At 43.0% G+C, this 15,199-nt stretch overlaps 1 protein-coding gene across 1 annotated transcript in view; it reads left to right on the plus strand.

Moving 5' to 3' along the window:
- GABRG2 (gamma-aminobutyric acid (GABA) A receptor, gamma 2) overlaps positions 1 to 13,768 on the plus strand; it is a 194,864-nt gene extending 181,096 nt beyond the window's left edge. Inside the window, exons 8-10 of the mRNA XM_015419807.1 lie at positions 9,689 to 9,894; positions 12,003 to 12,026; positions 13,424 to 13,768. Of these exons, the coding sequence (XP_015275293.1) occupies positions 9,689 to 9,894; positions 12,003 to 12,026; positions 13,424 to 13,699 (506 nt within the window). The 3' untranslated portion in view covers positions 13,700 to 13,768. The remainder of the gene's footprint in view (positions 1 to 9,688; positions 9,895 to 12,002; positions 12,027 to 13,423) is intronic.
- The last annotated feature ends 1,431 nt before the right edge of the window (positions 13,769 to 15,199 follow it).

Raw genomic sequence — 15,199 nt, forward strand, 5'->3', positions numbered from 1 at the left:
AGGTGGGGTTCAAGATCACCCCAAAACTCTTAACCTGCTCTGAAAAAGACAACTATGCTCCATTCATGATAAGTAGATCTAATCTCTTTAAAACATCAGCCTGTAGAACTAGCAAAACCTCTATCTTAACTGAACTTAGCTTTAGCTTGTTCTGCCTTAGCCAAAGCCTCAAATCAGTGGCTCAGAGCCAAAACAGATGAATCTGGAGTAGGGTTGCCAGGTCCTTCCTCGTCCCCAGTGGGTTACTTTGGGGGCATTCCTAAAAAACAGGGACATCCGCAATACAATGACATCACGCAGAAGTGATGTCATCACATTGGGAACCAGTGACCCACACACCTGAACTCCAAGTGTCAAATTTGCCACTTGGAGTTCAGGTGCCCCCCCCTTGCAGATAGCATTTAATGGGACTCTCTGAATGCTGTTTACGAGGAGCAAGGGGTGCATGGACCTGAAATCCAAGTGGCAAATTTACTGCTGGAGTTCAGGCACAGCCCCCCCACACACACACTTAGAAGGGCAGTCAAGACTGGTACCTTCAGTACATCTTTAACAATCCCCCTGTTAGCCCTGTCCTGCTATATATCACCTAGGTCATTGAGTCTTTCAAAGCATCCCTATGAGCCTTTGGAGAGCCAGTTTGGTGTAGGAGTTAAGAGCGTGGACTCTAATCTGGGAGAACCAAATGTCAGGATCCTGGTTAAATCAGTTCTCAACACCAGTCACTTCGAAGAAAGCTAACTTTATTGAGACTTTGATAGATACCATACTGGACACAAGCTATTGTTAGGACTGAAGTTGAACATGCAAAGGTTACAGATATAGTGTGTTCAAGTAAAGGCACTAAAGATCAGGACCCAATCACTCCCACGGTATTTGCCCGCCAGAATTGTCAGCTGCCCCCCATTAAGCACATACCTTTCCCAGAGCATCCCTCCCACCAAACTAACAGCGAAGATCTCTTTCCCCTTCAGTTTGTGAGGGTATTTGTTGTAGAATGCACGCATTAGAGAGGGGGCTCTAATGTGTACATTTCACCCACTCATTATGAGATTCATCAAAGTCCTTCCATTTGATTAAATAGTACAGTTGGTTCCGCCTCAACTTAGAATCAAGGATCTCTTCTACTTCGTGGTGGGGTTCACCATCTATCATCAGAGGAGGTGGGGCAGCTGGACAAGGTCGCCACTTGTTCGGTCCCGAATCCCTTTTTAGCAGACTGAAATGAAATACAGGGTGAATATGCCTCAGAGTCTTGGGTAACTCAAGTTCTACAGCCACTTTGTTAAAGACTTTCAACACTTTGAAAGGGCCAATATACTTCCACCCCAATTTCCTCCCCAGCTGGATCCCTTCCAAATTTTTTGTTGAGAGGTACACTGAGTCCCCAGGCTATAAGTCCCATTCAGGAGCCCTCCCTTTATCAGCTTGTTTTTTTGTAGTCTTCTTCTGCCTTTCTCAGAGTCTCTTGGATTGTGGACCATCGATCCTTTAGGTCCCCCCACCATGATTGCAAATCTCCTGTTTAGGCTCCTGGGTAGACATAGTGGGGAGGGTGGCCTTTTGTACCCGTGCACTGCCTTAAAAGGTGAGAGGACAGTGGAAATGTGTACTGAGTTATTATAACTGTATACTGCATAAGGGAGGAGGTCAACCCAGTTGTCCTCCTGGCAATTGGTGAAGCACCGGAAGAATTGTTCTACCACTTGATTCCCCCACTCAGTCTGCCCGTCTGTCTCTTGGTGATAGGAGCTGCTGTGACCTTGTTCAACCCCCAACACCTGCAGCAGCTCCTTCCAAAATTTAGTGAGGAACTGTGATCAATTGTCCAAAATGATCTTGCAAGGAATGGAATGAAGCCTCGCGATGTGGTGCATGAACAGCTTTGCTAGTGACTTGGCTGAGGGCAATTGTGTGCAAGGAATAAAGTGTGCCTGCTTGGAGAACATGTCAACCACCACCCAAATCACTGTTTTACCTTTACTGGGTGGTAAGACAGTTATAAAGTCCATTGAAATCACTGCCCATGGTCTCTCTGGCATTTCAAGGGGTTGTAATGTCCCAGGAGGCTTTCCTGGTCTCCGTTTCCACATTAGGCAGGTCTGACAGGAACCCACATATTGAGAGATATCTGCCCTCATACACGGCCACCAGTATTGCCTCTAAGCTGAGTTAGTGTGAGCTAGCTCACAGTTTTTTAGCCTCCAGCTCACAGATTTTTATTTTAGCTCAGGAAGGATGGCTCTGGAGCAAACTAATCTATGCGGCAGCCAAATCGCTCGCTCACAACTTTAATGTCAGTAGAATGTTTGCTTACAAGACGCCACAACTTAGAGGGAGCATTGGCAGCCACCAGAATTGCCTTTGAAGGAGGTGCAAGGTTTTCAGGTATCCAAAATGCCCTGCCAGTTTATTTATTTATTTATTTTTTAAGTAGTTTATTTACATTTTTCCATATTGTACACACATACATATGTCTTTTCTCTTCTTTGTTAACATTTGGGGTTAAATTTCACAGATTCTCCTCATACCATTTTATGGCTTTATACCATTTCTGGTTAAATTTATCTTCTAATTTTCCAGCCAGAAACATGTTTAGTTTATCCATCTCTATTACCTCAAATAGTTGTGGGAGGCGGGATAGTGCATCAGCTAGAGAGTTTGACTTCCTGGGGAGGTGCTGGAGGGTGAACCGAAATTTAGAGAAAAACTCTGCCCAGCAGAGCTGCTTGGCATTCAGGCAACTGGGTGTGCATAATGCCTCCAAATTTTTGTGGTCTGTCCACACTTCAAACGGCACCCTCGCCCCCACCAGCCAGTGCCTCCAGGTCATGACAGCTAACCCAAATGGCATCACCAGGTATTCGAACTGTCCCAACGGGGTATTGAAAGCCATTTTATGTTCACCCCTCTCCTGAATGTGCATTCTGTAGTAAGCATCTCGCAAGTCAAGTTTGGGGAAAATGCACCCCTGGGAAGCTTCCGCCAGGAGGTCTTTGATGAGTGGGTGTGGGTAGGCATTGGACATAGACACTGCATTTAAGCCCCAGTAGTCTGTGCACAGCCGCAGCCCAGCATCCTTCTTCTTCCAGAAGAGGACGGGGGCAGCAAAGGGGGAAGAGGCCGGGCAGATGAAACTCTGAGCAAGGATTTCATCAATAAACCTGCATAGTTCCTTCTTCTCAGTTGGACTCATTGCGTACAGCTTCCCTTTGGGCATTTTGTGCCCTGGCAAAATTTCTATCGTACAGTCTGACTTTCGGTGGTGGTGGGGAGCTCATCTGATTCCTCCTCTTCAAACACTCTAATCAAGTCTTTGTACTCAGGAAGGATGAGATCGAGTGGCACAGTTTGATACTTGCATGCCTCCTTCATTGGGGACTCATCCATCTGGGTGAAAATTATAGGTTCTGGCAATCTTTGGACAGGTACCCCCAGTCTGGTGACAAATGCAGGGCAGATTAAGTCTCGGGCACACCCAGAGTCAATCAGGGCTCTCACCCGTATCTGGGTGCCCTGCTCGGGGTTTATTACAGTCACCATCACATAGAACGAAGGGGGAGAGGTTCTCACCGAACTTGGTATGTGGGACTTTCGGACCTGCTGGGTTGCACCCTTCACAGCAGGTCCCAATCTTTTCCTGCCGGCATGATGAACTTGTCTCCACTGGAAAAGGTGCCATCAGACTCTCCCCACTCTCCCGCTTGAAGCACTTTGGGTTGCTTCATCTGTGCCCCTCACAGCTTGGGTTTTCTTTCAGAGGTCTTGCGCTTGCTCACCTTCCCATCTCCAGGGTTCTTGTCGAGAGGGCAACTAGCCAGAAAGTGCCCCAAAGCTCCACATGTTAGGCACAGGCCCTGTTGCATCCGTCGGTCTCTGATAGCCTCTCTCACCTTGGTCTTCATCCCCCGTGGTTCGGCCGCCATTGCCACCCTTGCAGGAGCTTGGGGCTGGTACATTTGCAAGAGGTTAGAGCAGTTTTCCACCTCACAGGCCACTTGTATCCACCCTTGCAGGAGCTCAGGGCTGGTACATTTGCAAGAGGTTGGAGCGGTTTTCCACCTCACAGGCCACTTGTATCCACCCATTCAGTGTTAGCGGGTTGCCCTGGGCCAGGGCCCGATCCAGAATGGAGTGGTTCAGCCCGGCCCGGTAGAATTCAATGAGGACCTCTTCTGGCCATCCCTGAAGCTTTGTGGCATGCATTTTGAACTTGTCTGAGTACTCCTGTACCGAGTGCCCTCCCTGGTGCAAGCCCCTCAGATGGGTGCGCGCTCTCTGCAGCTCCAGGGGGTCCTCATATTGGCAGTGGAGTGCCCACATGAAGGCATTCACATCTCGGAGTTCTGGGCCCCAGCAAGGCATTGCATTGCCGCTCTGGAGCCACCGGGGTTGCAGGCAGGATGATCAGTCCAGCCGGGCCAGTAGGGATGACTGGGGGTGCCAGGGGAGGAGGCGGGGGTACCTGCAGAGGGGCTGGTGGTGCCCTCCCAGCTCCATCCTTGGTCCATTCGTGATTCCGGAATTCTTGCTGAATGGCATCCATAATGATGCCCGGAAATTCTAGCATCATGTTTTGCATCTCTCACCTGATCTCTTCAGCCTTGTCTCTGAACTCTCTGCAGAGACGCTGAACTTCAGTGCCCTTCACAACACGGATGTGCTCTGGGTCCTCCTGGGACAAGTGTCCATTGCACCTTTGGTGCCATCATATGCAAATCTCTTGAATCTCGGATCTGGAGTCACCACCCAGGTGGGCTCAGCCCATGAGTCTCAGGTCTGCACCCCACCTTCCACTCCTTTTGACTCTGCTGTTGCCCCCAGGACTGCTGTGGTCCCTCACTCAGCCACAGGCACAGCGCCATCCGCTGCAGTTGTAGGAACTTCCCCGTCCTCTCCACTCATCACGGTTTTGGAGCAGGAGGTTGAGAAGGGAAAAGGACAGTCCTAACAATTTGTCAGGATCCTGGTTAAATCAGTTCTCAACACCAGTCACTTCGAAGAAAGCTAACTTTATAGAGACTTTGATAGATATCATACTGGACACAAGCTATTGTTAGGACTGAAGTTGAACGCACAAAGGTTATAGTGTGTTCAAATAAAGACACTAAAGATCAGGACCCAATCACCCCACAGTATTTGCCCACCAGAATTAACAGTCAGCTACCCCACACACACACTAAGCATGTACCTCTCCCAGAGCATCCCTCCCACCCTTTCTCAAAGGCAGTCAAGCTGTAAAATGCATAGGGAGCCTGACACCGGGTTTGATTCCCCACTCCTCCATAAGCAGCTGCTGGTGTGACCTTGGGTCAGTTTCAAGTTCTCTCAGAGCTGTTCTCCCAAGGGCAGTTCTCAAAAGAGCTCTCTCAGCCCCACCTACCTCATAGGGTGTCTGTTGTGGGGAAGGAAGGGAAAGGGTTTGTAAACTGCTCTGAGACTCCTTCAGGTAGTGAAGAGTGGAGCATAAATCCAATCTCTTCTTTGTTTCCCAAAGGCTCATGGGCATGCTTTTGAAAGACGCACCATGACCTAGGTGGTATACAGCAGGACTGGGCTAGCAGAAACAGGGAGGATTGGAAAAGTGCTGAAGTTACCACTTGAGTGCCCTTTTAAGCTGTTGGTGCTTGCTCTTAGGGGTGAGGCTTCATCAGGGGATCCCCTGCCCCCACCTGGGGACTGGCATCCCTAATCTGGAGGCTTGGATAATGAACTACAGAGCTGAGTGTCATCTGCATGTTGATTCTGTAGCACAGAAGCTACAGACAATTTCCTTTGTGCTTGAAAGGGTTGTGCTTCTCTCTGTTCTAATGTCAGAAGCTCCCATGTGTATTGTATTGAAGTTTGTATTGGACTGTGACTGTGATCTGTTGAGATGGATCTTATTCTTTAATTTAAAAAGCAACCCTTAGAATCTGGAGGATTTTTTTAGAATGCTGCTTAGCAGTGACGTTTGCATTAAAATCTCCAATAGTCCCTGTTACAGAATAGTGGTATCCTATTGTAGTCCTAGACATTACCGGGATGTTTCAGCAGAATTAAAATGAGCTTTGAAAAATAGCATCTTTGTGCCTAGATTTCCTCACTCATGAAATTATGTCACTTTGCCTGCTGGTGCATTAGTTCTGTGGCGTGAAGGGAGGGGGAGGCCCAACACGACGCAGCAATGAAATAGTGGAAGATGATATACTGCAAGCTTATCATTAGATGAAATGGAAACGCAGCAATGAAATAGTGGAAGATGATGTTGTACTGCAAGCAATGAAATAGTGGAAGATGTTGTACTGCAAGCTTATCATTAGATGAAATGGAATAGTTAGCTCTTTTAGTTCAGACACTATAGTGTGTAAATGCTGCCCTGTGTATATCAAAATCACCACTTACAATATTGTGACATTTCTTATACATTGGCGTTAACTTGAGTGAGATGTTTACATGGGCCAGTGGTCATACATAGATCTTAAGTGAAAGAGGGCTATTTAGAAGCTCAGTTAATCAATAATTGTAAATGCTTTGGAGAGGCTAGGAGTGAGGGAGAGAGAGGCAGCACTCTCCGATACCCAAGGACATTATTATGATACATTGCTTTACCTTGTTCATAAGTGCTGAGACCTCTGTGTATGATTATCACAGGGGTTTCATAGATATATCATGCTTTATATGAGGGCATCTCTGCCAGCTTTAGTCAGGTTGACTATATTAGTCTTCATTATGACTCCCACACTTCTGAAGCACATTCCATTGAAATGAAGTCATTCGTGCTTATGTGTTAAAATAAAATAAAATAAAAATGTGTAAAAATCTATTGTTAATTGATTTTGTGCTGTTATACTTGTGTCTCTTTGATAATTATAGTATGCCTGTATTTGCATATATGTAAATAAAAAGAATGGTAAGGTAGAATTATACATGAAAAAAGAAAGATGGGGCGTTCCCAATGCAGTGTGTTTTCTTCACACCCCAAAGTGAGAGACCCAGAATGGTTATAGGAAGGAATCAGTATATGGAAGGTGTTTCCCCCACTTGCTCATTTTCCCCTGCAAATGCCTTTGAGCCCCCTAATCCAACATACTTCCATTTTTTTAGTCAAAAGGAGTTAAGTTTTCCAGCAATCTCGTTATGGTAGTTAATAATCTGGCCTGCAAATATACAAACATTTACATAGAAGTAAGCTTCTATGACACACACCCCATCCACTTCCCTCTCTCAGAGGTAATATTTTCCCTCCATTTCTTCTTTGCTGAAGAACTCTAGCTGCCCCACCCTGTCACACTACGATATTTTGGCTGTTGGCTCAGCCCGGGAACTGAGGGAAGGATCATGAGCCCCCTTTAACTTAAACAACGTAAATGGCACTCAAGGCATTTTGAAATTCAAAAATAACAAAATATTTTATTTAACAGAGGGGAAAGGTCAAGTGAAATAAGGAGTTGAAATTTCTGAGGTAAAACCAGTACATGCACAGACCTTACTTCTTATATTTCAGGCTAATGAGAGTTTCTTAAACTTTTCACAGTGACTTCAATCTTTATGTTGAAAAGCTTTTGTTACAGTGTTTTCCCCCAAACACTTCAGTACACTTTCTTTGAGTATTCTCTGACTCATTTGGATTCCAGAAGACTGATATACTCTTTCCAGTACCCAAGCCCCTTCTGTAGAAACACTAGTACTCATTCTGAGTTTTTAACTGACTCTTAAGGTCTCCAAAGGCAGTTTCTGACCACACCAGACCAGGACAATGTTCCCACTAGGGTGCACCAGCCTGTGCTTATGTGCTGATTTTCCCCTCAGTGCAGAGCTTTTGAAGCTCAGCACAGGGGTCAAACAACTCCTGGGTTGGCCTCACCACCCTCAGCCCACCCCTCCTAGCTGGGGCCAGTGGGCCTAGGCAGTCCTCACCCCCACCATCCAGGTTCATCTTGTACCGGTCCATGAGCTGCCACCTGCTTCCTGGCCCACACCTCTGACACCCTACTCTTTCAAGGTGAGTCACCCCCACTCCAAGCCAGGGATAGAGATGGAGAGTGGGGGCAGGCCTCAGGTGCCCTCCTTCTCCCCTTGGCAATGTGGCCCAGTGCCCCTTTTGCGCTTGCCATGGCCAAGACCATCGGGGAGACGGCACCGTATGTGTATGTGAACCAGGGGATGGGGCAGGCTGTGGGCACCCTCCTTCTTCCCCTCAGCAACATGGCCCAGTGCCCCTTGTGGGCCTGCTGTGACCAGCACTGTTGTGGGAGGTGGTGTGGTGTGTGCATTTGTGTGTGCATGCAAGATGGGGATGGGGGGCAGGCTGTGGGTGCCTTCCTTGTCCTCTTCAGCAATGCCCCTTGTGGGCCTGCCACAGTTAGCACTGTCAGGGGAGGTGGTGTGTGTATGTGTGCAAATGAACCTGGGATGGGGGCAGGCCTGGCCCATGCCACTGTGTGTGTGTGTGTGCACATGTGTGCATGTGTGAGTGAGCCTAGAATGGGGTGTGGGGAAGGCCTGGTCCGCACTGCTGTGTGCATGAAAGTGAATTTTCTTTTCTCTCTAGAACAGGGGTGTCAAGCATGCGGCCTGGGGGCAGGATCAGGCCCCCAGAAGGCTTCTGTCAGGCCCGCAGTGGAACTGGCTGTCTTCTTCTTCTTCTTCTTCTTCTTCTTCTTCTTCTTCTTCTTCTTCTTCTTCTTCTTCTTCTTCTTCTTCTTCTTCTTCTTCTTCTTCTTCCAGTTCTACTGCTGCTGCGTCATCGTAGGTTTGCAGCTTACAGATACACACCTGAACAGCATACTCAAGATTGAAACAGCACAGACATTTTGATGCAATAATTCAGAGCAAGAGGTGTCAGTTATCAGACACTGTTAAATAAATAAAATATTGCAAGAGTGCTAATTTTTTAAGCATGTTTTTATTTTAAGTAAAAAAAAACTTTTGTTTTTGTGTCCTTTATAACGTTTATATCTCTGCTACCTGGCGTTACATTTTATGACACACATCGCCCGGCCCAATAAGGTCTCATTGATGTCAGATCCAGCCCTCATAACAAATGAGTTCAACACCCCTGTTCTAGAAGATCTATCCCTTTCTTTGGCCTGAATGGGAGTCTCTGTCAACTACCCACTCATCCTTGCCAACTTTCCCCAGTTCTTCTGTCTGTGTTAAACTGCTCTGCATCAGGGCTGAATTCTAAAACTGTCGGTACTCGACTCTTCTCAGCTAGGACTGAAGTCAGACTGAACTCTCCTCAGTATCCAGTTCAGAAGTCTTTCTCTGCTCAGCTGATGCTAACCAATCAGATCTCTTGGAACTCAAGGCTCTCTGGCTCTGTGAAAAATTAACCCTTCACAGTCCTTTACCTATTTGTACAGTACTTCTAAGGTTTTAAAAGCACAGTCAAGTCACACCCACCAATCCCAAATGGCCATATTCCCTGTTGCATAGGACTTAGCTACATGATGACATAGTTTAGAATTATTATAACCTATTATAATGGTAGGTTATACATATACAAAATTTAGTTTATTAAGAAAAAATGCAATATGTTGCTAAAACAAAATCTCATGTAATACAAAACTGTACAAAAGATATACATATATTTATACACATGGCCCTTGCTTACTTCTGAGAGAGGAAGTTGACCCCACAATGGGTAGAACAAGAATGTTCACATTAAATGAGATTTTTTTTTTTATTTCTGTCTTGTTACTAGGTATTACAACTGTCTTGACAATGACCACTCTCAGTACAATCGCTCGCAAGTCTCTTCCCAAGGTCTCTTATGTGACTGCAATGGATCTCTTTGTATCAGTTTGCTTCATTTTTGTTTTTTCGGCCCTGGTGGAGTATGGGACTCTTCATTACTTTGTCAGTAACAGAAAGCCAAGCAAGGATAAAGACAAAAAGAAGAAAAACCCTGTATGTATTTCATTACTATGCAAGTTGAAACCTTATTTGAATCATGCTGTTCTGAAGGAAATGTTTTTTGTTGTGTTAGCTGTACAATACATTGAAACCCTGGGAAGTTTGTGTGGTGACCATGTAAGGGAACAAAATTGCGTATCACATATCTTTTAATACTCTCTCACAGGCTCCTGGGGTGGGGAGGTTTTACAGAAATGATTAGACAAATGCGATATTCCCTCATCTATCATCTGCTTCCTAAACGGAGAAGCGCAGGTGTCTTTTCTGTTCTTATGTTCCTGGTGAATAGATCTGGGAAGTCTTTTTTTTTTTAATTATGGAGTTAGTTTTGGGACCTTCATTATGTGATTCATGTGGAGTTCACTATACTGATTATGTTCCGCCATTGAAGTGCAGCAAATTTCTGTTGCCTCTGTATAATTTTGATTATTGAGACATTAGTACAGCAGGATCCAAAGGGCTATGCATGATGTTCCAATACACAAATCAGGGCTTTTCAGAATTACCCCCAACCACTCCTGGGAAATCGACACCCCCCCAAAACAAAAAGTGTACAAGGAAGTGCCTTAAGTATGCACAAGTTGCTCTTTCGATTCTAGCCATAGTAATTATGTCATCATATAGCAATGGTGAGAAAAATGTAACCCATGGATATTATGGTGAATCACACAGGCCTTCTTAATTAGAGAATAGTTCATCTAAACAAAGCATCTGTCTCCATTCTCTGAACAAGTCCCACAAAAGTCAGATTTTTAAAAACAAAGTATATAAAATTATTACTAACAAGAAAATCGTTTTTTCATATCCTGCCCATATAGAATGCTCTGCTCTATTTAATTACAATAATACACAGCAGTTAGCTAGGAAATACTTAAAAATCTGCTTTGCATTCCCTCCACCCCAGAAACCTATTTGCTGCAACTAGCTGATGTGATCATCACTTAAACTGTGTGACAGATGTGATACTGCTCCCAACCAAAGAAATTAATTCTGGTTGGTTGGACTAAGTGGGTCTAGTCAAGACTACTGTTGTGTGTTCATTACACTGCCAGCTCCAGTTTAAGTAGTGTGTATATTGGGAAGGGGATAACATTGGGAATTAGCAGCTAAACCATGCTATCGCTAATGTCTTCCTCCCAAGTTCAGCCCAGGTTCTGCTCTGTTCAATCTCTCTCTCTCTCTCACTCACTCTCTCGCTCTCTCTTTTTTTCCACAGGACAGGTCTATTACATGTGGTTGCAAGCAAATGAGACTCAAGCCCTTCATGGGTTTCCCTGTACATCTATCTAAAAGAGAGAAACAGGGAGATTGCCTCAAGGGCTACGTCTAATCTGGAGTACTCCAGTACCCAGAATAGTCTTTATTTAATACGAAACATGTTACTGTGTCCTTTTTTTCCTCCTGTACTCCCTCCCCCTGTATTTTCTTAAAAATGTACTCTCCCTTTTCTCTTTTCCATTTCTGCTATTTTCATGTATAAGGTATTGCACTGACACAGATTTTCCATCTACATGAACCTCTACTACCTACTCTAGGCTCAGGTTGCACATCGCTAATAAATGTTGATCAAACGCTAAACAACTAAAGAAGATAAATTAGTAGAAGAACCTTGAGTACATTCCAGCCTCTGCGATTCAAGTGCAACTTCCACTTCATGAACCTGGGAGGAGCAGGAGCAAGGGCAGGAGTGAAGCATGGACAGCTCTATAATGATAGAAAAATAACAACTGTAGGCTATAGAGACAAATAGCATCTTGTAAAACTAATGGGTTTATCCCCTAAGTAGATGGAGCCACAAAACTGATAGTAATTCAGTATTTCACCGAGAATGTTGTTTCTCTGTGGAATATCACAGAACAAACATAACCCTCAATATATATTAAATCAGGATTCCAAATCTGGCAACTTTGATCTTTCTTTACTTGCTAATCTCTTTTAAAGTTCTTATTTAAATTTTATGCTCTTTTTCCTATCTGTTTTTTTACTTGATATAGTTTGGAAAGGTATCTTTAATTTATGCTACTTTTGTCTCCTTCTTCCCTTTTCTTCCTTTCTTTAATTAAAAAACCTTTGATTCTTTTTTTCTGTCTACAAAACCAAAGCTTCTTCGGATGTTTTCATTCAAGGTATAATATTTTTGGTATGGAAATCCACTGCATGTGACTGCTGAATTGAACAATTAGAGCTTCAAGTCTTGTGAAGTAGAATGGTTGATACTTAGAAATTAACTTGCAAAGTTGATTCAGCAGCCCAAACACCAGTTCACAACTGTTTTCAACTTATCATACATTCAAATGATAGTAAAATGCTTGGATCGCATGCATGAAGAGAGCTTAGTAGTATACCAAAAACATCTGTGTTGCTCTCTTCATTCACTTATCCATGGGATCCAGTTCAGTGCCACCAGCTACACCAAGAATCCACAATAAACCCTTTTAGAACTCAGTTCTGATCCTCTGGGTGTTCTCATTTAAAGAAATAACAAACTGCAAATCTGTCAAAGATCATACTAAACAGTTAGATGTCATTGGAATGATCTCAATATTTGTTGTTACACAAATTGTCCGAGTTTTGAAAGGGTATACAATGCTTACATTTTAATGTTATCGCTGTTTCTCAGATCCTTGTTATCCAAAATGGCAAAATACAGGTAGCTGTATAGTACCTTTATATGTTCCTCATTCTAAAAAAACAGTTCTGGGTGGGAAAATGTCTACAAAAATTAATTAAAATAATTATTTTAATTAATTTTAAGCAGTTTTCTATTTCCAGACTGAATTTTGAGCAATCCACTTCCTTCAGTGTTCCGGCTGCTACTAAAAGCAGAATATTCACCAAGGGGTCAAAATAGGTTTTTTGTTAAAACACATTTCAAGTGATTATACGTGTACAGCTACTGTGTATGGTGTTGGCATTACAAAGCTTTTAGATAGCAAATAGTTGTAAATTCGGAGCTGCATGTTGTCAAGAAAGGCTAATACTTGAAATCATTATAAAACTCCACCAAACCTATGTCTGAGTAATTCACCCAGTATCCTTTTACCCTTAAAAATGTTAGGTGTCTACCTAAGAAGAAACATAAGCTGACACATTTAACTTACAATTCCATTTTTCACTTAAAACGATTTAAAGGTGTAAAAATATGATTATCTTTATAAATCAAGCATTCATTTAACAGCTAAGAAGGATAAATCAATTATAGTGCTTTTTAGTTTGCATTCCCAAGTAAACTATCTGAAATTTAACCCTGTACAGTTCATGCTATTAAATAAAACATGGTAGTTGTACTTACTTCTAAATGTAAAGTGTACGTTAAAATGTTGGATTGTTGCTTTGAATAAGTTTATTACTACATTAATGATTTATTATTATGTTTCAAGGCCATAGGGATTCCCTCATTTAATGATGAGGGAATCACTGACCCACAGATTTCCATAGGCCAAATGTTAGTTGAAATAGAAAGTTGTTACAAAGAGCGAACTATTCATTCTCTCTTTTTCTCCTTTCCACTCATTTGTTCTAGGCACCTACAATTGATATTCGCCCAAGATCTGCTACTATTCAAATGAACAATGCCACACACCTCCAAGAAAGGGATGAAGAATATGGATATGAATGTCTTGATGGCAAGGACTGTGCAAGTTTTTTCTGCTGCTTTGAGGATTGCCGAACAGGAGCATGGCGGCATGGAAGAATACATATCCGTGTTGCCAAAATGGACTCATACGCTCGCATATTCTTTCCAACTGCCTTCTGTTTGTTTAACCTGGTCTACTGGGTATCATATCTTTACCTTTAAGAAAGCAGACAGAAAATAGGTGATATGGGCCTTATTTTTGGAATTTATTAGAAAGATGGTTTCCTATATAAGTCCACTTAAACTCCATAATCCAGTGGCTGGAGTGCCCATGTGGAAACTCCAACATGCACATGGAGTTCCTGAAAGCAAGAGCCCTCCCATTCTATTCAGTGTTAGGGAATGATCTGCATAGGTGCCATTATGCACACAGAACATTCCCTCAAATGTGGGGGAAGTGGGTCAACTCCTGCTCATCTAAACGTCCTTGAGCATCAGAGGTTCATGGAACTTTGGTCTTTACAACACACATCACAGCAGTATGAATTCTTTAGTGCCATAACCCAGTAAATATTAACCATCATATCATTTGTACAAGACTACTGTAAAAGTATTGTGATTTGAATGTTACCATTCTATATTTAAAGAGGAAAGAAACTCAGTATCATGTATAAAATTACTAATGAAACAGAGATATATGACAAGGAGAGGGCCCACAAACTATCCTTACGTTTGGGTATTATCATTTCAACTGTGAATGATGGCTGCTCAAACACTACATAGTTTGTTAGTATTAATTATACATATGTGATATCTTTGTCCTCTATGGACTTTTCTTTTTGGAAGAGTCATTCCCCCTTAAGGGCAATGTAGCTAGCCTAGGGAAAAAGTAGCTTTTCTTCACACCTAGCTAAAAACAAAGCTTTTTGGTGCCCTCCCTCAAAGAGCACATGTACAAATGCTGTAAATATTTCACTACCTTGTAGTATTTGGGTCTAGTGCATGAAGATGGGGGGAGAGATGGCAAAATAAATGAAGCAAATGTACCATACAGCATTGTCTTTTATTTTGTATCCCTGTATTTGTTGTTGTAACAGAAAAAAAATGTGGATTAAAAAAACATTCCATTTTTTTCCTGGCTGAACTTGGATTCATGCATGAATGACAGCACATACTGTAAGATAAGCCTTAAGAAGCTGAGCAAAACAGCATACACAGAACAAAGCAAGAAGGCCAATGAATAATACCTTAGACTTAAAATTAGTTCCAGGCATTTGCTGCTGTTTTATTCGCTCTTCTAAAGCAATTAAAACTGTGAATGAGATGCCTTGCGAGGACTGGATGCAGTCTTTGGAAGCATTTGTTTGCGATGACCAGACCTTCTCCACTCTGAACATGGATCATCATTTGCACCTAGAATACGTTTGCTGATATGCACTATCTGTCTGAATAAAACAGAGGCTGAACATATCTCTTACTTTTAACAAATAAAACTAGCATTATTTTTCTGGGATGATGTTAGGCTATTTTAATTTGTGCCAATACACAGATCTGCTGTTCACCATACATTCATGTAATGTCAGTGCTGCTTTTTCTCTCTCTCCATAACCCTTGGCTATTATATAGACTCTACCTATAGCTAGAGGCAACACTGAAACACACATTTTTTTAAAAAGGTAAGAGAGAGTGTCTTTGCTAATTAACCATATCTGTGTAGTTAGT

This window comes from Gekko japonicus, unplaced genomic scaffold, assembly GCF_001447785.1.
Source record: "Gekko japonicus isolate JY-2015 unplaced genomic scaffold, Gekko_japonicus_V1.1 scaffold2382, whole genome shotgun sequence".
Lineage (NCBI taxonomy): Eukaryota > Metazoa > Chordata > Lepidosauria > Squamata > Gekkonidae > Gekko > Gekko japonicus.